General features: G+C 44.4%; 2 protein-coding genes across 11 annotated transcripts in view; both read left to right on the forward strand.

Moving 5' to 3' along the window:
• Positions 1-830: 830 nt before the first annotated feature.
• On the forward strand, positions 831-12038 carry LOC110493464. 3 transcript variants are annotated; one of them, XR_005036870.1, is made up of 17 exons: positions 831-1336; positions 2270-2434; positions 2849-2967; positions 4639-4798; positions 4870-4982; positions 5083-6658; positions 6932-7056; positions 7342-7585; positions 7873-7997; positions 8101-8215; positions 8625-8747; positions 8987-9159; positions 9510-9607; positions 9826-9953; positions 10111-10347; positions 11513-11663; positions 11959-12038. XR_005036870.1 is itself a non-coding variant. In XM_036949376.1 (17 exons), exons 1-17 carry the CDS (start codon positions 877-879, stop codon positions 12034-12036), a joined length of 4134 nt encoding a protein of 1377 aa, XP_036805271.1. In that variant the 5' UTR covers positions 836-876; the 3' UTR covers positions 12037-12038. The 3 variants fall into 3 exon arrangements, 2 of the variants coding, with proteins under 2 accessions (XP_036805271.1, XP_021423427.2); XM_036949376.1 differs by having other exon boundaries at positions 836-1336; positions 10167-10347; XM_021567752.2 differs by having other exon boundaries at positions 837-1336; positions 8101-8200; positions 10167-10347.
• A 271-nt stretch (positions 12039-12309) lies between these two features.
• LOC110493465 (RNA binding protein fox-1 homolog 2) overlaps positions 12310-19417 on the forward strand; it is a 39198-nt gene continuing 32090 nt past the window's right edge. For 3 of the 8 annotated variants that reach the window (XR_005036872.1, XR_005036871.1, XM_021567756.2), the window contains exons 1-2: positions 12311-12344; positions 12439-14296. Coding sequence is in view for 5 of the 8 variants with exons in the window: in XM_021567756.2 (XP_021423431.1) it covers positions 14039-14296 (258 nt within the window). In the remaining 3 variants the exon portion in view is untranslated. Of the gene's footprint in view, positions 12345-12438; positions 14297-19417 lie in introns of all 8 variants that reach the window. The other 5 variants (XR_002469149.2, XM_021567753.2, XM_021567758.2 and 2 more) reach the window with 3 other exon arrangements.

Consider the following 19417-nt stretch of genomic DNA (forward strand, 5'->3'; position numbering starts at 1 on the left):
TTAATATAACTACATTTTTTCTAAATAAGCTAGTTAGCATTTCTGAAGCCAGCAAACACGTTCCTCATACACTAGGAATGGGGTTGTTTCTCTCAAAACACTTGTGAGCGGAGTGTTGCTGACGTCACCCACTGTATGCGCTTTCGGTTGCCTGATTGCGTCCAGACCAATGACGTGCATAAACGCTGTATGACTGAAAGGAGGCGCCATATTGAAGATGTAAACTGTAAAAAAAAAAAAGATTTAGGAATCTATAGAAAGTAATTTATTAATGTCTACATTCTTTTGACACGTTTATTCTATTACAGACACTTCAATATATACTTTTCAATTATATTATGTTAGCTAAACATTATTTGTATTTTTTATATATAAAACATTTTCTATTGTTTTTAGAGAGTACTAATGTTACAGTCCCCACTACAACAAAAAATACTTAAATAAATGTAATTTTGTCATTGAAATATTAAATTGAAATACTGTCAAATTCCATTCATTCCAATGGAGGACTGCTCCTACTAGGGAGTGCCAATGCATCCCTGACCCCTTGAACACAATGCGACTTTTGTGTGTCTAGACATGTCTTTTCAATGGATTCTTCAATCTCCACTGCGATTCTGATAGCGGAAGTCACATGTAAGGGTCAAGTGTAGACACAGCCTTAGACTTGCATGTTTTTTCAAAAAGGACCGACAGCTTTTTGGAAATGTTGAGAAATTTGTTGGAAAATTCCTATCAACGTTTTGTTGTAATAAGGTTAATTGAGACGGAATCAGCCTTTTTCATAACGAGCTGCCATCTGATTGGTCCTCACTAATTAGGCCTAATTTATTGCCCTGCAGTTGATTTTACCTGCGCGTTGGCCTCTATGCGCACATGCGCAGAAGCATCAATCTGGCGATGTCTTCCGAACAGAAGAGAAACATAGTTGTGTTTTTATGTATAATAACTGTAGCTTTTTCTAACTTGATGTTCTGTGGTGCGTTGAGTGTAGAAAAGTTTGTTCTCAATGGTTTTATTGCGGATCATGAAAAGGCGTCAAATGCTGACAGAGAGCGGGGGATCAACACAAAACAAGACGCCAAGCACAAATCTGAGTACCTTGGCGGACTGGCCATTCTTCGGCGCAATCTTCGACCTACTGTTAATAATTCCAGCATTCAAGAACCGAGTGCAGAGTCCATTGACGCTCCTGAGAACTCCATAAATAATTCGATTCAACCCAACATTGATCTAAAGTCAACTGATTTGCGGGCGCCTTTGAATGTGCGTAATGGTTTCAATGTCCAGAAAAGATCTCTGGATTACAATGCTGGACATCAGGCAGTCTTCAAAGGTGAACCTGTTTTCTATTATTAGATTCAAGTGTTATAGTCGCATGTACCCTGTAATTACACCTGCAACCCTGTAAATGTGAATCTTGAACTCTGAGTTCCTACAATGCAGGTCAAAGTGAAATCTAAATTTAACAATAAAGAATATAAATAAAATATATACATAACACTAACAATGGTAAATGTTAATTGGCAGAGTACATGTTTAAGGAGAGTGACAGGGGAGCAGGTAGGTGACTATTCAGCAGCCAGATGGTCTGGGGGTAGAACCAAAAGGTTGGTCTACCAGTTTTTACCTTGATGCTCTTGTACTGCCCTTGTCTGAGTGATGGAAGCAGGGAGAACAGGCCTTGGCTCAGGTGGCTGGGATCTCAGATGTATCACCTTGGCCTTCCTACGACACCTGGTGTTGTAGGTGTCCTGGAGGTCAGACAGTGTGCACCCAATGGTGGGTTCGACTGAGCGTAGCACCTTGCTGTACCAGGCTGTTACGCTGCCCGACAGTATGCTCTCAATGGGGTTTCAGCATCCTGAGGTTGAAGAGTTGCTGTCGTGCCTTCTTAACCGAGGTGTCTATGTGGTTTAACCATTTCACCTTCCCAAGAAACTTTTTATTTTTTTTACTGTCTCCATGGCGGTGCCCAGCCTGTTTCCTGAAGTCCACAACCCGCTCCTTTGTTTTGCTGATGTCGACGGAGCGGTTGTTTACTCGGCACCATGCAGACCGTGCCAACATCCTCCCTGTCGGCTGTTTCGATGTTTGTAATCAGGCTTACTATTGTCGTTTCGTCAGCAAACTTGATGATGGAGTTGGAACTGCGTGAGGTCAAGCAGTCGTGGGTTAATATCACATATATTAGGACATCTTAACAGTAGTATATGCATTTTAAATTGGTGTTTGGCCATGGATAAAGATCTCTCCTTTTATCCAATAGGTTTTGAAGGCCATGGTTTTCAAGGGAAGGTCTATGGTCCATCAGCTGACCACAACCCCCACTCCAGTGAATGGCTGTCGATGAGGCCTCTGGTCCAGTGTAATGACAACCTCATGATGCTCACTGCATCTGGACGAGGATACACACATCTACTGGTGGATAGAGGTAAGCGTTGGAGACCCACCCAATATTTCTAAAATAACTTTACCACAATGCGAAAGCATCACTGACTTGCTATGGAATATAATTAAATGGGCTCATTAGTTTAGTTGTCTGGGGCCAGGAGTGTATTTATTTAGCAGATTCTGTTGCAAAACATTTTGCAACGGAAACCATTTACTTCAAACTGAATATTTTCCAATAAACTAGTTTCTATTCATTTGGTTCCTAGAGTAAACTAATTCTGTTGCAAACGTTTTGCAGGAGTTATTCCTGGCAAGGTCATGTGGTCTGGAAACTCCTGGCCCTTAAGTATTCATTATGGAAGCCATTTACTGTTTTTAAGAAGCAAACAGGTTTATATAGGACAAATTCGGGTAGGTTCCTGAATATTGAATATGCCCCTGTTTATCGTTCCAGCGGGCGCCTCTCCCATCTCCCTGTTCCAGCTGCCGCCGTCCTGTGGCTACCATGTGAAGACTACCTGGAGAGAGATGGTGATGATGGCACCATACGATGGCTGCTACATCATGCAGGAGGTAGAATATTTTCCCCAGGTTGCTTAAAGCCAAGTCCCACACCCCCAAAAGAAAGGGTAAACCCCCCCCAATCATATCACAATCCACTTTCACCAGTTGACTGTAGACTCAACTATACCTTTTTTGTATTCAAATGTGCTAATGATGTGTTGTCATTAAATATGCACGTATTTGCATATCATGCACATATTTGCATATCGTGCAAATACATTTCTGGACAACTTGAAGTCAGCCTAAAAATGCACATTCTGTCCATAGCAGATTGTCCATTTTCCAATTAAATATGTATGTAGAAATTATTTTAAATGATTTTTTTAATATCACCAATTTCTCTCTGGGTAAGCCTGGAGAATATACAGTGCATTTGGAAAGTATTCAGACCCCTTGACTTCTCACATTTTGTTATGTACAGCCTTATTCTAAAATGGATTAAATGTAAGAAATTTCCTCATCAATCTACGCACAGTACCCCATAATGGCAAAGCGAAAACAGGTTTGGCAAATGTATTAAAAATATCTTATTAACATTGGTATTCAGACCTGATGCTATGAGACTCGAAATTGAGCTCCGGTACATCCTGGTTCCATTGGTCATCCTTAAGATGTTTCTACAACTTAATTGGTGTCTACCTGTGCTGTGATCAATTCAATTGATTGGACATGATCTGGAAAGGCACACATCTGTCTATATAAGGTCCCACAGTTGACAGTTAATGTCAGAGCAAAAACCAAACCAAACCAAAGGAATTGTCCGTAGAGCTCCGAGACAGGATTGTGTCAAGGCACAGATCTGGGGGAGAAGGGGCCTTGGTCAGGGAGGTGACCAAGAACCCGATAGTCTCTCTGAAAAAGCTCCAGAGTTCCTCTGAAGATGGGAGAAACTTCCAGAAGGACAACCATCTCTGTAGTACTCCACCAATCAGGTCTTTATGGTAAAGTGACTAGATAGATGCCACTCCTCAGTAAAAGGCACATTACAGCCCGCTTGGAGTTTCCCAAAAGGCACCTAAAGGACCCTGAGAAGCAAGATTATCTGGTCTGATGAAACCAAGGATTGACCTATTTTCCCTGAATGCCAAGCGGCATGCCTGGAGGAAACCTGGCACCATCCCTACGGTGAAGCTGAGAAAAGTGAGTTGGCGTGTGGGTAGTCTGACTTTTGAGAAATGGCAGTTAGACAGTACACTGAAATTAGACTGCCAAATGCCTATTTAGACCAAATCACCATCTTCTCTTCAAAGTAAGTTACTAAATATAGTCCAGTTTGTAACACTCTATGAAATTGATTTTTAAATTGTGTAATTTAAAGTAGAGATTTGAAATGATTGACCTTTGTCCATTTTAAGTGCTTAAAATGAATTAGAAGGCTGACTGTAGTTTGATAAAGTGAAGATAATTTTAAATAGATTTTTTTACCTTCTGAAAATACTAATATTAATGAACCAAAATATCAACATCTCAAAGTGAATACTGTAGGTAGCTGCAAAAATGTTATTTCAGCCTTGATGCTCTGTTCCTCTTAGAAACCTCCAGTCAGACTGCCTCCTGTCCATTCACGCTACAATCCACCCTGCTTTTGTACATACTAGAACATGCGATTAATCACCGTCTGTGCTCTTTGTCTGTCTCTCCCCTCTCTTCTTCCCTCACTCTCTCCCTGCCCCCTATCAGCATGGTAGTTATGTCCTGCCCATGCTGTGGTGGGGCAGCCCTGTGAAGATCATCTGCCCAGTCCCCCCAAACCCTGTCCCCTCAGTACTCTGCTCCCACTTTGGCATGGCCATCCAGATACATGGACGGGAGGAGGTCATACACACACTACAGGTCATAGGTGAGTTGGCTTGTTCTGCTCATGTTCCCATTTGGATTATGACTCATTCATTCTCTCTCTGTCCCTAACAGAGAACGGCAAGTGGGTGCCGTTTGTCTCTGAACAGTGTGCCTACCAAGTGGAGACCCACTCAGAAGACATCATATTTTATGTTCCCTTTACAGCCCCATGTGTGACCATCGGAGTAAGTTGTAGGAAGTTGATACTCAATCATTCAGTTTAAGTTAGAGTCCACTCTAGCATTGAATTGAGCTTATATATGAATAAAATGTTTCCTCTTCCAGAATGGAGTTCATCGACTGGTCCTATTGGACGGCCAGGACTTCATCCTCTCCTGCCCCTCACACCACCCTCCTCCATTTCCATTCTTTCCCTCCCCTCCATTTTCTCAACCCTTCTCTCCTGGTGACCCACAGCAGCAGATACCTGACCCTGTGACTTTTGCTCCCTCCACCAGCCCTCCCCTTACCTCTCCACCCATCACCCCTTATACTCAACCCCCAGCCCAGGAACAGATGCCCCAACTTCCTGCGTTCCCCCACCACCTCCCTCATGGCATGTATCCCCAAATTCACCATTTCCCTTACGGTGTAGCTGGTTATCACCCTCTCCTCCACCCTGGTCACGAACCATACCCTGGCTCCCATCAGCTTCTCCCAGGGAGTTACCCAGACCAGCAGCCCTTCTTCCCCATGGGGCCTGGGAATCACCCCTACGGCTCTGGAGACCACCGTGACTCCTTTTACCTCTCCCCGCCCCCTACCCACGATCCCATGCTCTACTATTATAATGAAATCGCCCCTGGTGTCCACCGTCCTTCTGTTGTTTATCCTACTCCTCTTATAGCTATCCGACCACCGCATCCCGCCGCTTATACCAAACCTCCTCCTCCTCTCGCCGCTTATACCAAACCTCCTCCTCTTGCCGCTTATACCAAACCTCCTCCTCCTCTCGCCGCTTATACCAAACCTTCTCCTCCTTCCGCCGCTTATACCAAACCTTCTACTAAATATTATACCGAACAACCTCCTCCACCTCTCGATACTGAACCTGTTCTTCCTATAACACCTACTGCCTTTGAACGTCGTTCTTACCCCATTGTTACCGGATCTCCTCCTCCCCCTTCTGGATCCAAACCTTCATCACCTGTTTTCCAACCTCCAAAACCACCTGCAGATCCAAATGACCCATATGGGGTCCACTTGACCAATCAGGCCCTGATTACTGAAGAGCCCATGTCTGCTACTGGGAGCCCCAATCCTGATCCCTATACCCAACCTCCTAAATGGCCTGTGGGTCCATACTATTACCCCTATGGTCCTTACTACCCCCCTTCTGGTCCTCACCATTATCCCTTCATACCCATCTACTACCCTTCACCTACCCCAGGGCCTAGCCCTGTCACAGCTAGTCCTCCCCAGACTCTCCCTTCAGGTACTCAGGACCCTACAATGTCCACGGTCTACCCTCCCCACCACTACCCTCAGCCAGTCACCTGCTCTCCCTCTGCCCATACCATCTGTAGCTATTATCCATATCCTGTGGATGTGCCACACCACCCATATCCTCTCTACCTGACGCCCAGCCCCACTCTGACCACCCCAGCCCTTCCCTCCACAGGCGCAGCTCTGCCTGGTGCTACTCAACCACCCCAGACCTCACCAACCACCCCCTCACCCTCCTCCAGGACCATATCGTCCACTACTACTCTCACTCCTTGGATGTCCATCCTCACCCCTACTCTCCCCCCTCAGCCCTCCCTCTCTCCTGGGCTCTCCCCTCAGCCCTCCCTCCACTGTCTAGCTGGGCAGATGATGGTGTCGCTGCCCTCTGCTCTCCTGGACTCCATCCAGGTCAAAGGTCAGAATGTCCCTCTGCTCGCCACATGGTCGGTGTTTGTGATGTCCAGAAACACAATTGGCCTTCCCTTATTTGATGTACTAACTGCTGCATTGATTGCTTCATTGTGTATCTATAAAGGAACGGATTTTAGACCCGTCTATCCTCCAATTGTGACGTGGGCTGCTGTTTAAATTGACCATACGACCCAATCAGGAAGAACACGGGCCCATGATTCACTTTTATTACATTAATGCTCACTGACTTGCATGTGAATTGCATTGCTCTTTTCAGATCAGATGAATGGCTGGGTGTCTATCTCCAGTGCCCCGGCGGCTTGTAGATACATCCTGCAGTTGAGTAAGGGTGGTGGAGTGATCCTCCATTCCCCTCTCCCTGCCTGCCACAGCCAGGCTATGGTGAGTCCCCCAGAACTTAAATCTGGGACGTGTTCATTACTGCACAGAGTAGAAAATGAAGCAAAGCGTTTCGCAACGGAAAATGAGTTCCTTTTTGGACAGGTTCAGATAGTCCCTCCCTGTTTGTCAGTTTTCTTCCATTTGTTGCTTGGTGACTATAACCCTGTTTTCATTTCGCAGTATTTGCTGTGAAAATGGACCTCCGTTTGCTATTTTGATGTGGCCCATTGAAGTGGAAGTTGTTGGTTTTGGCTGTTAAACCCAACGTTTCCTTTTTTCATCCAGGCCCTCAACCCACACCAGCTCTCCCTCCCCCTGAAGTTTTGGGACACAGTCCTGGGGCAATACAGATCTCTGGAGCTCCATTGCCCGTCAACTGGGACCCCATCACCCCACACCACTACCACCACCCTCCCAACGACGACCCACACCAGGCCTCCCACTCCCCCCAAGCCACACGTCTTCTGCTCTGCTCGCCACATGAGGGTGGAGCTTCCCCCAGGTCCCATATCTGGAGTCGTTGTCAAGGGTAAGTGTGTGTGTGTCTGTTGGGGGATGGTGTGTGTTTCAGGTGCATATGGTTGTCATCATCCCTGCATGAGTTGAATTCTAACGTGGTTGAGAGGACCTAAGCTTTTTTTCTCTTCAGTTTATTGGGGTGGGGGGGAAATGTGTGTTTGTGCAGTACCATACGATGTTTCACCAGAACTGCAGTTTTGTCTTAAATGTAAATAATGGCTTTGTTACACAAAATATGGGCATTTATTTTCAAAATGTCTTAGTGATTGTGCAATAATGGCTACAAATCATTCTCAGACATCGAAGGGATTGAGATGAGCCTGATGGATGCCCCAGAGCATTGTGGGTATGTGGCAAGCAAGGGAAAGGATGGCATGATCACCCTGAACCTCTCCTTCAACTCTTGTCACATGACTGTCCAGGTGTGTTTTATGTGCTGATCAAGGATCAGGTCCTCCCAGTCCGTGTAATCTCATTCATTATGGTTTAAAAGGCTAAACTGACTCCTATCTTTGTTCCTAACAGGGTAAAGAGCACCGCATAGATGTGATTTACTCCACGTTGAATGGACAAAAAGGAAAGGCCCAGTTGTCCTGTCCAGTTTCCATACCTGTTTCTCATCAAGGTAGAAACATAACAGGTTATCCTCATTCTGATTGCTTTAATGGGGTGGCAGGGTAGCCTAGTGGTTAGAGCGTTGGACTAATAACCGGAAGGTTGCAAGTTCAAATCCCCGAGCTGACAAGGTACAAATCTGTCCTTCTGCCCCTGAACAGGCAGTTAACCCACTGTTTCTAGGCCGTCATTGAAAATAAGAATTTGTTCTTAACTGACTTGCCTAGTTAAATAAAGGTAGAAAAATTCAAAAATGGCTGAAACGTCTATCTTTTTAAAATTGCTTAATTTGTTTTTAATGGTGAGCGAGCGTTGAGCCTTACCTGTCCTGTGTTGTCTGACTGGAAATAAAGGGATATGTAGGATGTTATATCCAGCTCATTCAGATTACTGGTCAATCCTGTCCATTGACATTTCCTGTGTATCCCCTGTAGAGTGTAACCTTCCCAGTGACCAGCGCCTCCCCTGCGGCCGCCGCCCTCTATCCCAGGCAGAGTGTCTCTCTCTGGGCTGCTGCTACAGCACCAAGCCCTCTGCCTGCTACTACTCCATGGATGGTAAGTATAACCCCAAATGAATCACAATTTGTATTTTCTTGATTCTTTTGTCCGTTCCTGACCTTCTCCAATGCAGGAAGAGGACACGAGGAATCAAGAAAATACCATTAAGATTCACCCCTGCAATACATTTTATTGTTTGAGATATATATAGGGTCCCAATATCAGTCAAAACCTTGGGGAATGCCACTCTAGATCCACCTTTAGCTAACCCAGAGTGTTTACGTGTTCTTTCCCAGAATGCACATTGGACCGCCACTTTGTCTTTTCGGTGCCTGCCTCCCTCACGGACCCCCCTCTGTCCCCTGCTTTGCTCACTGCCGCTGGCAACCCCACCTGCGCCCCTCAGAGGGTGACTCCAGACTACGCCCTGTTCAAGATCCCACTGGGCGGCTGCGGAGCCCACAGATACGTGAGTGGCCCTTTTAAAAAAAAATCTTGTACAGTTTGAGTTAATTTTTTAAAGTCGGATTGATTAGCAATGGTTGGGACTCCATTGAGCCTCATGGGTTACTGAATGGGTGCACTTCATTAACATTGCTCTCGAAAATGTCAGAATCTGTGTGCTCTGGAGGGCACTGGGCTTAAAGGAACATTCAGTCAAACTATGTTTTGGTATTTCATTAGTCTACAGTTGATACAGTCCCAAAATGTTTTGCATGTCAGCAATCAAGTTTTCAACATCAATCTGTGTTTGTAATTGGACAAGTTCAGTTTGAAAACGTTTTCTCCCTACTGAACTGGACCCTATTGTTCGAACAGGAGGTTGGCCAAACGGTAATCTACATGGTGGAGATCATCAACACGGTCCAGTCAATCACCCTCAACTATGGGACCATCACCAGAGATTCTCCTATCAGGTCAGATATAAACCCCCACTGGGGTTCACAGGCTGTTCATTTCACTGTTACTTGGCAAAGAAAAACACATTCCGGTCAAACGAGAGAACAACAATAATTCAATGCATTATCTTATTGACGTATTCCATAGGAATGGAGTTTATATTTTTTTCAGTGTAGGAACGTATGAAGTTTCTGAGTTGTGGCCTCCATATCTACTGTTTTCCTGTTGCTCCTAGGCTGCTGGTTGAGTGCCAGTACACTCCTGGCTCTGTGGTGAGTGTTGGCTTCCTGGTCAAGACCCCCTCGTTTGGCCCCTCCATTCAGGCCCAGGGTGTGTTGGGGGTCCAGCTCAGGATTGCCACAGGTACGCAGCTTTAGTTGCTCACACATCTCACCCATTTTGCTGCTGTCGGTTTCTCCAACTCCACACTCCAAGTGGTAGTGGTCAGTCTTGCATGTAAACGTATAAAGATCACTTTTAGAGCATTTTAACAGTATGTCAATTTGCTTTGGATGCCAAGAAACATTGTCAAGCACCTGGAAAGGATGAACACCCTTTCCCCCACTTCCACTCCAGACGAGCAGTACAGTAGCTTCTACCCCCAGTACCACCGGCCCCTGCAGATGCTCTTGGGTAAACCTTTACACCTTGAGGTGCGTCTGCTCAACCCCCCAGATGACAAAGTGGTCCTGCTGGTACACTACTGCGTGGCCTACCCCAGATCAGGACAGACTGTCTGGGTACTCCTCTATAATGGGTACGCTGCAGGGTTACCTTTGACCTTCTAGGCTCCTACATGTCTGTGTTCAACTACGATAGTGAGCTCAAAGTATTGGGACAGTGAAACTTTTTTTTTAATGTATTTTCAATTTTTTTTCAGGTTCTGTAATCCAGCATTTATGATTTGGAATGATACTATGAGGTTAATGTGCAGACTGTCAGATTTAATTTGAGGTTATTTTCATCCATATCGGGTGAACCGTTTCGAAATTACAGCACTTGTTTTGCATGTAATCTCCCCTTTTTTTTTTTTCTTTTGTAGGGGACCAAAAACATTAGGACAAATTGACTTATGTGTATTAAAGTAGTCAACAGTTTAAGTATTTTCTCCCATATTCCTAGCACCCAATGATTACATTTAACTTGTTGGATGCATTTGCTGTTTTGGTTGTTCAGATTATATTGTGCCCAATAGAAATGAATGATAAATAATGTACACTTTTTAATTGTAAATAATAATATAATATATAATAATAATATTTCTTAACACTTCTACATTAATGTGGATGCTACCATGGCTATGGCTATTCCTGAATGAATCCTAAGTGATAAAGTTAGACGCACAAATATCATACGCCCACGACATGCAAACTTCTAACCATTACAATAAGTGACTTCAAAATGACACAAATTATTTACCATTCATTTCTATTGGGCACAAAATAATCTGAAACGCAACCAAAACAAACAGCAAATGCATCCAACAAGTTTGAAGTAACACGCTTGATGTAATCATTGGGTGCTAGGAATATGGGATGTAAATACTAAACTGACTACTTTTAATACACAAGTGAATCTCCCCCCCCCCCCCCCCCCCATTTTAGGAGACAATATACAAAAAGTGCAGTAATTTCTAAACATTTCATCTGATATTGATGAAAATACCCTAAAAATGAAAGCTGACAGTCTTCACTGAAACCTCCAGTCATTGACTTGTTTAATTTCAAAACTTGTCACTGTTTCAATACTTTTGTAGCTCACTAAATGTTGGGGTACAATTTAAAGTAATTTTACATGATATTATTTAACATTTACAAACTGCACATGTCAGTGGGCAGACGATCACAGGGATGGAGGAAAAGGGAAGCATCTTCAGAGTTTTTCTTGTTGCGCTGAATAACCACATTCTCGCCTCTGCGTAGATGTCCTAACCATCTGGACCCGGCCTCTCAGAAGCCTCACCCATCTCCTCCACCCCCACCCTTCCACCAAGGCCAGACACGAAGGTTCACCATCTCCACCTTCCAGTTCCTCACCTCTGGACAGACCCAGACATTGGAGGACCATGAAGAGGTGAGGGCTGCTCCCCTGCTTTTAACTTGGAGCCAATGGCTGTCTTAAGTTAAAGTAGCCATCTTCCCCTGTTTATCTTTGCTCCATTCTCAGTGATCTGGCAGTGCGTGACAGTTTCCCTCCATTAATTTAACCTATTTAGCCCTTTTAAATGATCAATGGCCATGAACAACAGGAGCCTTGAGACCTAGCCAAAGGCAAAAAGAGGCCAGTAAAAGCAGCTCTGTCTAGGTGTGGCTGACTCGCTTCTCATCTGACCCTCCCTTTTCCTCTGTTCTCGCTCTCCTTCCCTCAGATCTACTTCATGTGTTCTACTGAAGTGTGTTCGCCGCTGGACGGCAGCCTGTGTGTAGCGGGATGCTTTGGCCAGTGACTGTAAGGAACCGCACGGTCACAATGTTCAGCCAATATGGACACGGCAGAGCCCTGGTCAAAAGTAGTGCACTATATAGGGAGTAGGGTACCATTTGGGATGCATCCATAACTCGCATGTGATTTTTTTTAAATTATAATTATTTAATTCCCAGAAATTGAGTAAAAGGCTGACGTGTGGTGCCACACAGCAAAAATATGGTTTTGTAATTAAGGCTACTTTAATTATTTAAGAGGACTAATGCATTTCCTGATTCTGTTCCACAGAGAAAAGATGGACAGAAAGCAATAGTCATGGAAGATTAACTGGTACGATTTTCCCTTTGTCAGTGGAACAGATTCAACTTTACTAATACATTTCCATTCTAACTTCTTTCCTCTCCCTCTCTCTTTTCATCTCCAGGCCCAAGGCTGCTCGTTCACCACTAATAAAACCCCTTAAAAGGAGACTGTGTGTTTCTTGCTCCCAGGCAGTCTAGTCTAGATGGCATGAAGCTGACTCCTCCAGTGCTGTACTCAATTGTTTACGTTCACACTGACTCCGCCTATGGCGGTTCTAGACAACGGCCTGAATCAACATTCTGGATATCCAATGTTATTCCATACATTATAGCATTCAATGTGATTACTGTCTAAAATGGCTTTTGAATATAGGTTAGCAGACCTCTTCCATATTATACATACATACAGTCATTAATTCGCATGAAGATCATAAGTTTTGACCACTGGGTGTCAGCCAAGCTCTAAACCAGGATCGAGAATGCCCTCCTGAGGCTCTTGATTTGTAGTTGAGGGGTCCGAAGACCTTGAACTGGCTGTTGTGTAATAATAGGAGCACAATCATGTTATAACCTCAATGACACATTTTATCTGAGTAATGTCACCTTCGAGATGTTTATTTTATTCTACAGCATAGGTTAGTAGGCCTTTAGTCTATTTTAAAGGAGGAGCACGCGAATCATGCGTCATTCATATTCCGCTGGTTAAAGAAGTCTAGGTTCAAAATGCTGTGGAAATGAACATGGCCCTCTCATACCCCCCATTTTAATTGTTTGTAAGCACTGCGGCACACTACGTTTTTTGTTGTTGTGGCTGCCATGCTAGTGTGTGCGTTTTTTTTAGGGAGAGAACGGAAGATCGGAGGGCGCACGTCCAAGGGGAACGAGGGAGGGACCTACACGAGAGCACAGAGGGGGAGGGAAGATAATTTCCTTTCTGTAGTGTACACGCCGCAAGAATACACCGGGATAAGGACGGAAAAAAATATAGGGAAGACGGTAAAGGAAATACCGCAGCCCCGTTGTCTTTTGTTTTGGGAATTCATCTAACACAGAACGGAAGACTAACATGGGGAGATGGTTCTTAAGGCTTGACTTTCAATAACCCTCTCTCCATGCGAAAAAGTCTGGCGAGTAGACTGAAAAAGGCAATAGCAGTCAGGGAAGACATGTTTAGTGATTTTAGTCCTGCGCTTGAGGTAGGATGTTGATGTATTTTCATAAAATATTTCTGTCTCTGGCACAAATAAGGGGTCAACGGTGAATGGGCATATTATTCCAGGCACAGTATCATTAAGCAGTGTAGCTAATTACTTAGGTTAATAAAACAATGAAATAGCCTAGGCCTTCTGCAGACTGAATATTGCTTTAACGTTACATGACTAACGTTAGTAGGCTAGGCCTAAACACAAGGCTATGAACCGATGACAATTAACGTTAACTACTAATTTTGTATAGAATTTATTTGTAATCTGCATCGTATCAATGGCAGTAAGAGCAACTAATTTTAAAGAAATAAGTAATTATATCGAATTACTTGATAAGATTATACACATCTGATCAATCTTTAATATCAAGGGTTTCATAACAGGGACATACTATATAAAACCCCAATCGGTTTCTTACAAACATAATTTTGACCACAGAAAAGAGTTCGACAGAAGCCAAGGTAGAAAGGATAGGTGAAAATTCTAGCACTAGACGGGGAACATCAGGCGTTTTTAAATGTTAATGTCGACCGACGTAACATCAATCATGCTGCCTGTATCTCGGGCTATCATGGACCGGGATCGAGAGCTCCAGGACACAATGGCCGGGGTGCATCCCAACTCGACCGGGGCTTCTGGCGTAGCTGTCCGGGGAATGAAGCGAGGAGACCCAGCATCTGACGCGCAGACGTCGACCGCTCTTGTGGAATCGGCCGGGGCAGAGTGCAAGCGTCCCCGGATTGACGCATCTGGAGTAGTCGCAGAGGTCGGCCAGGTGAGAAGGAACCGAGAGAGGAGTGGGCATTTGAATTGCTCTGTTTTTCGAATTAATACACCCATTTGCATGCTTTACAGCCAAAACACAAAGCAAAGCGCTGTTATAGATAGCTTTGATCTCAAACTGGTGTTTTCATGCCAGATAGGCTGCTAATAGCCTAATTATTCGCTACCGTAGACATTAAAACCACACAGGAAACACCATACTAACCCAAACTATTTAATATAGCACTCGAATGAGGTCGCTAGGCTAATTATCTTCCGACCATTTTCATCTATTTATTGGTGTGATTAATTAGCGTGTCGCCAGAGAGCGCGAGAGAGATCGGTGTACGAGTTGACCCACACAATAGCCTAGTAGTAGTTTACAGTATCCTATCTGCATTTTAGCTCTCCGCGGACTCGGCAAGCAATATTAATATCGATGACTACGAGGCTGCTACAATGTTGCCATGTCTTTTGAAGTGTACACAAAACTGACATTTTCCTGAAACGATACAATGCTTCAGAGGTCCTTTGTTATTGTAGTGTAGGCCTATTCAACAACATGTTTACTTAGTTATGCAGGCTATGCTCTTTCTCCAGCGGTTACATTATTATACTCCGTCGAAAGCAGCGGCATTTGGCCTCTATCACTGAGAAAAGCATGTTTTCAAATAGCAGGAATGTAAACAAAAGTAACCTTTGTTATGCTAAAACAGTCGTACTTCGTCTGGCGTCTTGGTGTTAATAGTATTTGGTTTATAATGGGAGTGAAATGTTTGCGTGTGTTATTTTTGGGGGTTGGGGTGGGGGACCTTAAACAAAGACGTCCCATTCTATGACTGGGATACAATCACTGCCTGTTGTGTATTTAGTCCTTTAGTTCTACTGTAACAAGTCAAACCCACATGCTTTAGTCTATTGCACTTGACGGTGACATTTACCACTTAATGATGGAACTGGCAGTATCATTACAGCAGATTTATTTAAACCAAATCAAATTGACCCGGCTACCCAGTAATTTTCAGTGCTGTCAAATGCCCACATTTTCCACATCTCTAGAGAAATACATAGGCAGGATGTCACGTGATGCACTAAATGTATCATGTTGCATTAAGTTGCAGCGGGAAGTTAACCGATCCATCCAAAGGTAAAATGCCCTTCTCTCTGCCATTGTAAGTAGCGGTAATGGAGGGGCATTGACGAGTTTGCTGCCCTCGTGTAATAGTGGGGGAGACTGTCTTTAGAGGCAGTCCACCACGATACTCTCCTACAGGGGTGCTGAAAGACAATCTTATAGTGTCTAATTCACTTAAAACAGACAGTATGGATGGAAGATAGTATGTGTCTGCATTTGTGTGGGAGGGAGAGGTATGGATGGATGGATCAATGGTCACTTGGCTCCTAAAAAGGTATTGAAAGTCTTCGGGTTGGTCTAAGACCCCCACCTCCTCCCTGGTAGATCTCTCCTCCCTCATAGATCCCCATCCACCCCTCCCTTGTAGATCCCACTACTCCCTGGTAGATTCCCCATCCACCCCTCCCTGGTAGATTTCCCTCCACCCCTCCCTGGTAGATTTCCCTCCACCCCTCCCTCGTAGATTTCCCTCCACCCCTCCCTGGTAAATCCCCCTCCACCCCTCCCTCATAGATACCCCTCCCTGGTAGATCTCCTCCACCCTTCCCTGGTAGTAGGGAGCAGATTTGCCCTATCACCAGCAATAAAGAGGCTTTTTTCGCTAGGCTAACGGGATCACCGCTCATTCAGGAGGGGGCATTAGAACCACGCTGATCCCTATCTACAGGGGAAGGATTAATCACACACACACACACACACACTGCATAATGCAGGCGGTAGAGCTTAGTATCATATTTTGGCTACAAAAGCTGGTGATGTACATTTATTGACATTGCTTTAAATTCCTATTGTCTATTGTAATCAATAGGCTTCCACACTATTTATAATACAGACTGTTCATTGTTACGACATTAGATTGAGTACTGTTAATAATTTTCCACTTAGTGAATACGTGGTACCGGTGCTGTGTTCTTATTCCCCTGACCTGATGCCTCCATTAATATTTCAGCTGAAAGTAGGTTAAGAGATATTGAACACTCCTTCCTTAAACGAGAGTGGCGCTAAGCTTTCCAAGAAATGACTTCATAAATGCATGATTGCATTTCTCCAAATCTAACTTCTTTCCCCGGCCTCACCCCCTCCCGGCCTCTCCCCCATGGGTATCTTTCCCCTCCCCGGCCTCACCCCCTCCCAGCCTCTCCCCCATGGGTAGGATGAATCATGGAAAGTGTTGTGTTATTATGTGAGGTTATTCCTTAAGTAGTCCAGTAACTGGACACGTCTCACTCATCTCATTCTCCTACTCTCAACATTTCCACTGTCTTTCTTTCTCTCCCTCTCTCATTGTCTTTCCCTCTACTGGGTGTTATCACAGAATGTTTGGCATGCTGCTCGTCACACCACGTCATGACCTCTGACCTCTGGTTAATGCCAGTAGAATGGGATGTGGTGGTAATGGTGATAAGCCATCCCTTTCCACCATCACACAACAGAGGACCGTCAGCCATTGCACACTTTGTCATAGACACTATTGTAGTTGATGTGCGTGTCTCAAATGTGACCTTTATTTCCTTACATAGTGCTCTACTTTTGACTATTGGTACCTATTCCCTAATAGGGAGTAGTGTGCTTGTGCTGTTTTACACATTTTTAAAGTCACAAAAGTCCTTATCATTAATCTCATCTAGTTCAGTCATAACAATAAAAGCTCTAACCTAAATGGGTTTATCTGAATCGTACACTTATGAAGCTGCTATTTCATATTCTTACCCTGCAGCTGCATAGCTCTTTGAAAACCTCCTTCATATTTCACGTTGGCTGCGATCCAAAATGCATGGGTTAGAATTAGAATAAGAACCGCAAATCGAGATTTTGGAGATGTCGAGGTTGTCGGATCCAATTTGATTCCGTATGCAGAGCTCCCTGCGTCTGTCACGCAGTGTACGACCCGGGTCCCTAACCTAATAGGGACCCGCCTGGGGTGACAGCGGCCAGGATGAATGACTGGACTACAACATTAATGTAGGTGGAGGAGCACAGAGCAGCAGACCCGGGATAAAGCTATTTGACATCTTTCAAATGCTTTGTGCCTTTGCTCTAGTCAAGCCCGGCGAGCCAGATGGGCCAGGTTGACACATTTGGGGCTATTCAATTGGTCCATTAAAGTCAGGCAAGCTCAATCAAGCAGAGATGAAATGGTTTGGAAATTAGAATGATTTTGAATAGTGTTTGAACCCAGGTCAGCAGAGTAGTGAGCAGCAGCACTCAGATGTACTTTTATTTCAGTCCGCCCGACCGAAATAGAATGAAACGTCAGCAAGAAAAATGTTCTCCTCTCCTGCTCCGAGTTTGAGAATATTTATTTCGTTTTGGACCCATTTCTCTCCGAGAGGATGATGACGGTCTCCTCCACCAGGTTCACTGACTCAACCCCAAGTTGTTTATTTTGGGTTCTGTGTAGCAGGGGTTCATTTGTTATCTGTGTATTACAGGTCGACATTGTCTTGATAAACTGATCTAGAATCAGATTTTCCTGCCCCAGTTCTAGCATCAACCATCAGCAGGAACAGTTCAAATTGATCCAAGAGCTGCACGTAAAACCAGTTAAAGCCCCTCTAAAAGCATAGGGCTGTAAGTGTAGGTATTCTGTGTCAAGGGACAAGAATGGGAAGTATAGAGCGCTAGGATACACCATTGGATCCTCTGGCTGGCTATCTGGCTTAGAATGTAAGGCCTCTGTGGTTGAAATAGTCACATCCTCTTGAGTGCCTCATGCCTTCTTGGCCCTCATGTTCTTTGGGAAAAATGGAATAAAATTTGATGTGGTTTCAACTTGGAGTCGACGCCATAAGAAAGTGATCCTGTATCAAATGATGAGTGAATAACCAGGTGGCCTGTGAAAATAAAGAATCACCACTACACACACAACCTGTGGTTTTGGGAGGGCACTGGGTCCATGTGTACAAGGGATTACCACAATCCTGTGAACTGGTGATGTGAGTGAGAAATTTGGACCATTGGAAGTAACTGAACTCCTGTTCACTTTGACACACACACACCGTGCCCTTCTCAACCCATACCTCTGTTTTGGGTCCTTTCCCCCCCCCCCCCCCCCCCCCCCCCCCCCCCGGAGTCCCCCCCCCTCCCTCCTTTCACCATCTGTTGACTTAAAGACATCTTGTTACTTTCTCCTGATTGCTCTCTCCATCTCTCTCTTTTTCCCCTCCTTCAGTTTGTCCTCTGCTTTTATTCAGCTTCTCCTCTAAACAGAAATAGCCCATTTAATTTGTTCATTTGACAAAGACAGAAGGCATAAGTAGAAGTAGCATTTACATACTTGGATGGTTTCTTAAAAGGCTACAGATGCTAGATGGAGTCACTCTAGTAGATTAGCTGTAATGTGTGGGGGTAGCACAACTGGTGTGTGTGTGTGTGTGTGTGTATTTATGAGAGTATTTTGGGTCGTTGTGTGTGTTTAGATTATAGCAAAGCTGTTATCCAGAGAGCATGTGTGTGTGCGTGTCTGAATGTGAGCGAGAGTGCACGTATATTTTTGTGTATTAGTGTTTGTCTGTGTGGACATGTTCCGTTCAGACAGCTCTCCTCTTTCCTCCCCCTCTCCTCTTCCCTCCTCCTCTCCTCCTTAAGGAAATTAAGCGCATGACTCTGCTTATGTATGACTTACTGTCTTTGTTCTTGGTAGCATCCCAAATGGCACCCTATATAGTTCACTGCTCTGACCAGGACCATAGGCACTTTGTAGGGAATAGGGTGCTATTTGGGACGGAGTCCTCATCTCCTTTGGACTTTTTCATTTTTTTTTAACCCTATTCCTATTTCTCTCTCTATTCGTCTAGCCCGGGTTCCTCCCTCACTTTCTACTCCTCCCTCCTTTTTTTTTGAGCTATTCCAGAAATATTTATTCCAGATGTGTTTTTACCGTCTCACCCCGGCCCTTCCCCCTTAGATCTTTCAACATAATTATCCGATTTTTGCGGTGCCCCTTAAAAATGTCTGGATTTGCCTAGTATTATTGCATGTCTGCCTTCATGACTACAA

Source organism: Oncorhynchus mykiss, chromosome 17 (genome assembly GCF_013265735.2).
Source record: "Oncorhynchus mykiss isolate Arlee chromosome 17, USDA_OmykA_1.1, whole genome shotgun sequence".
Classification (NCBI taxonomy): domain Eukaryota; kingdom Metazoa; phylum Chordata; class Actinopteri; order Salmoniformes; family Salmonidae; genus Oncorhynchus; species Oncorhynchus mykiss.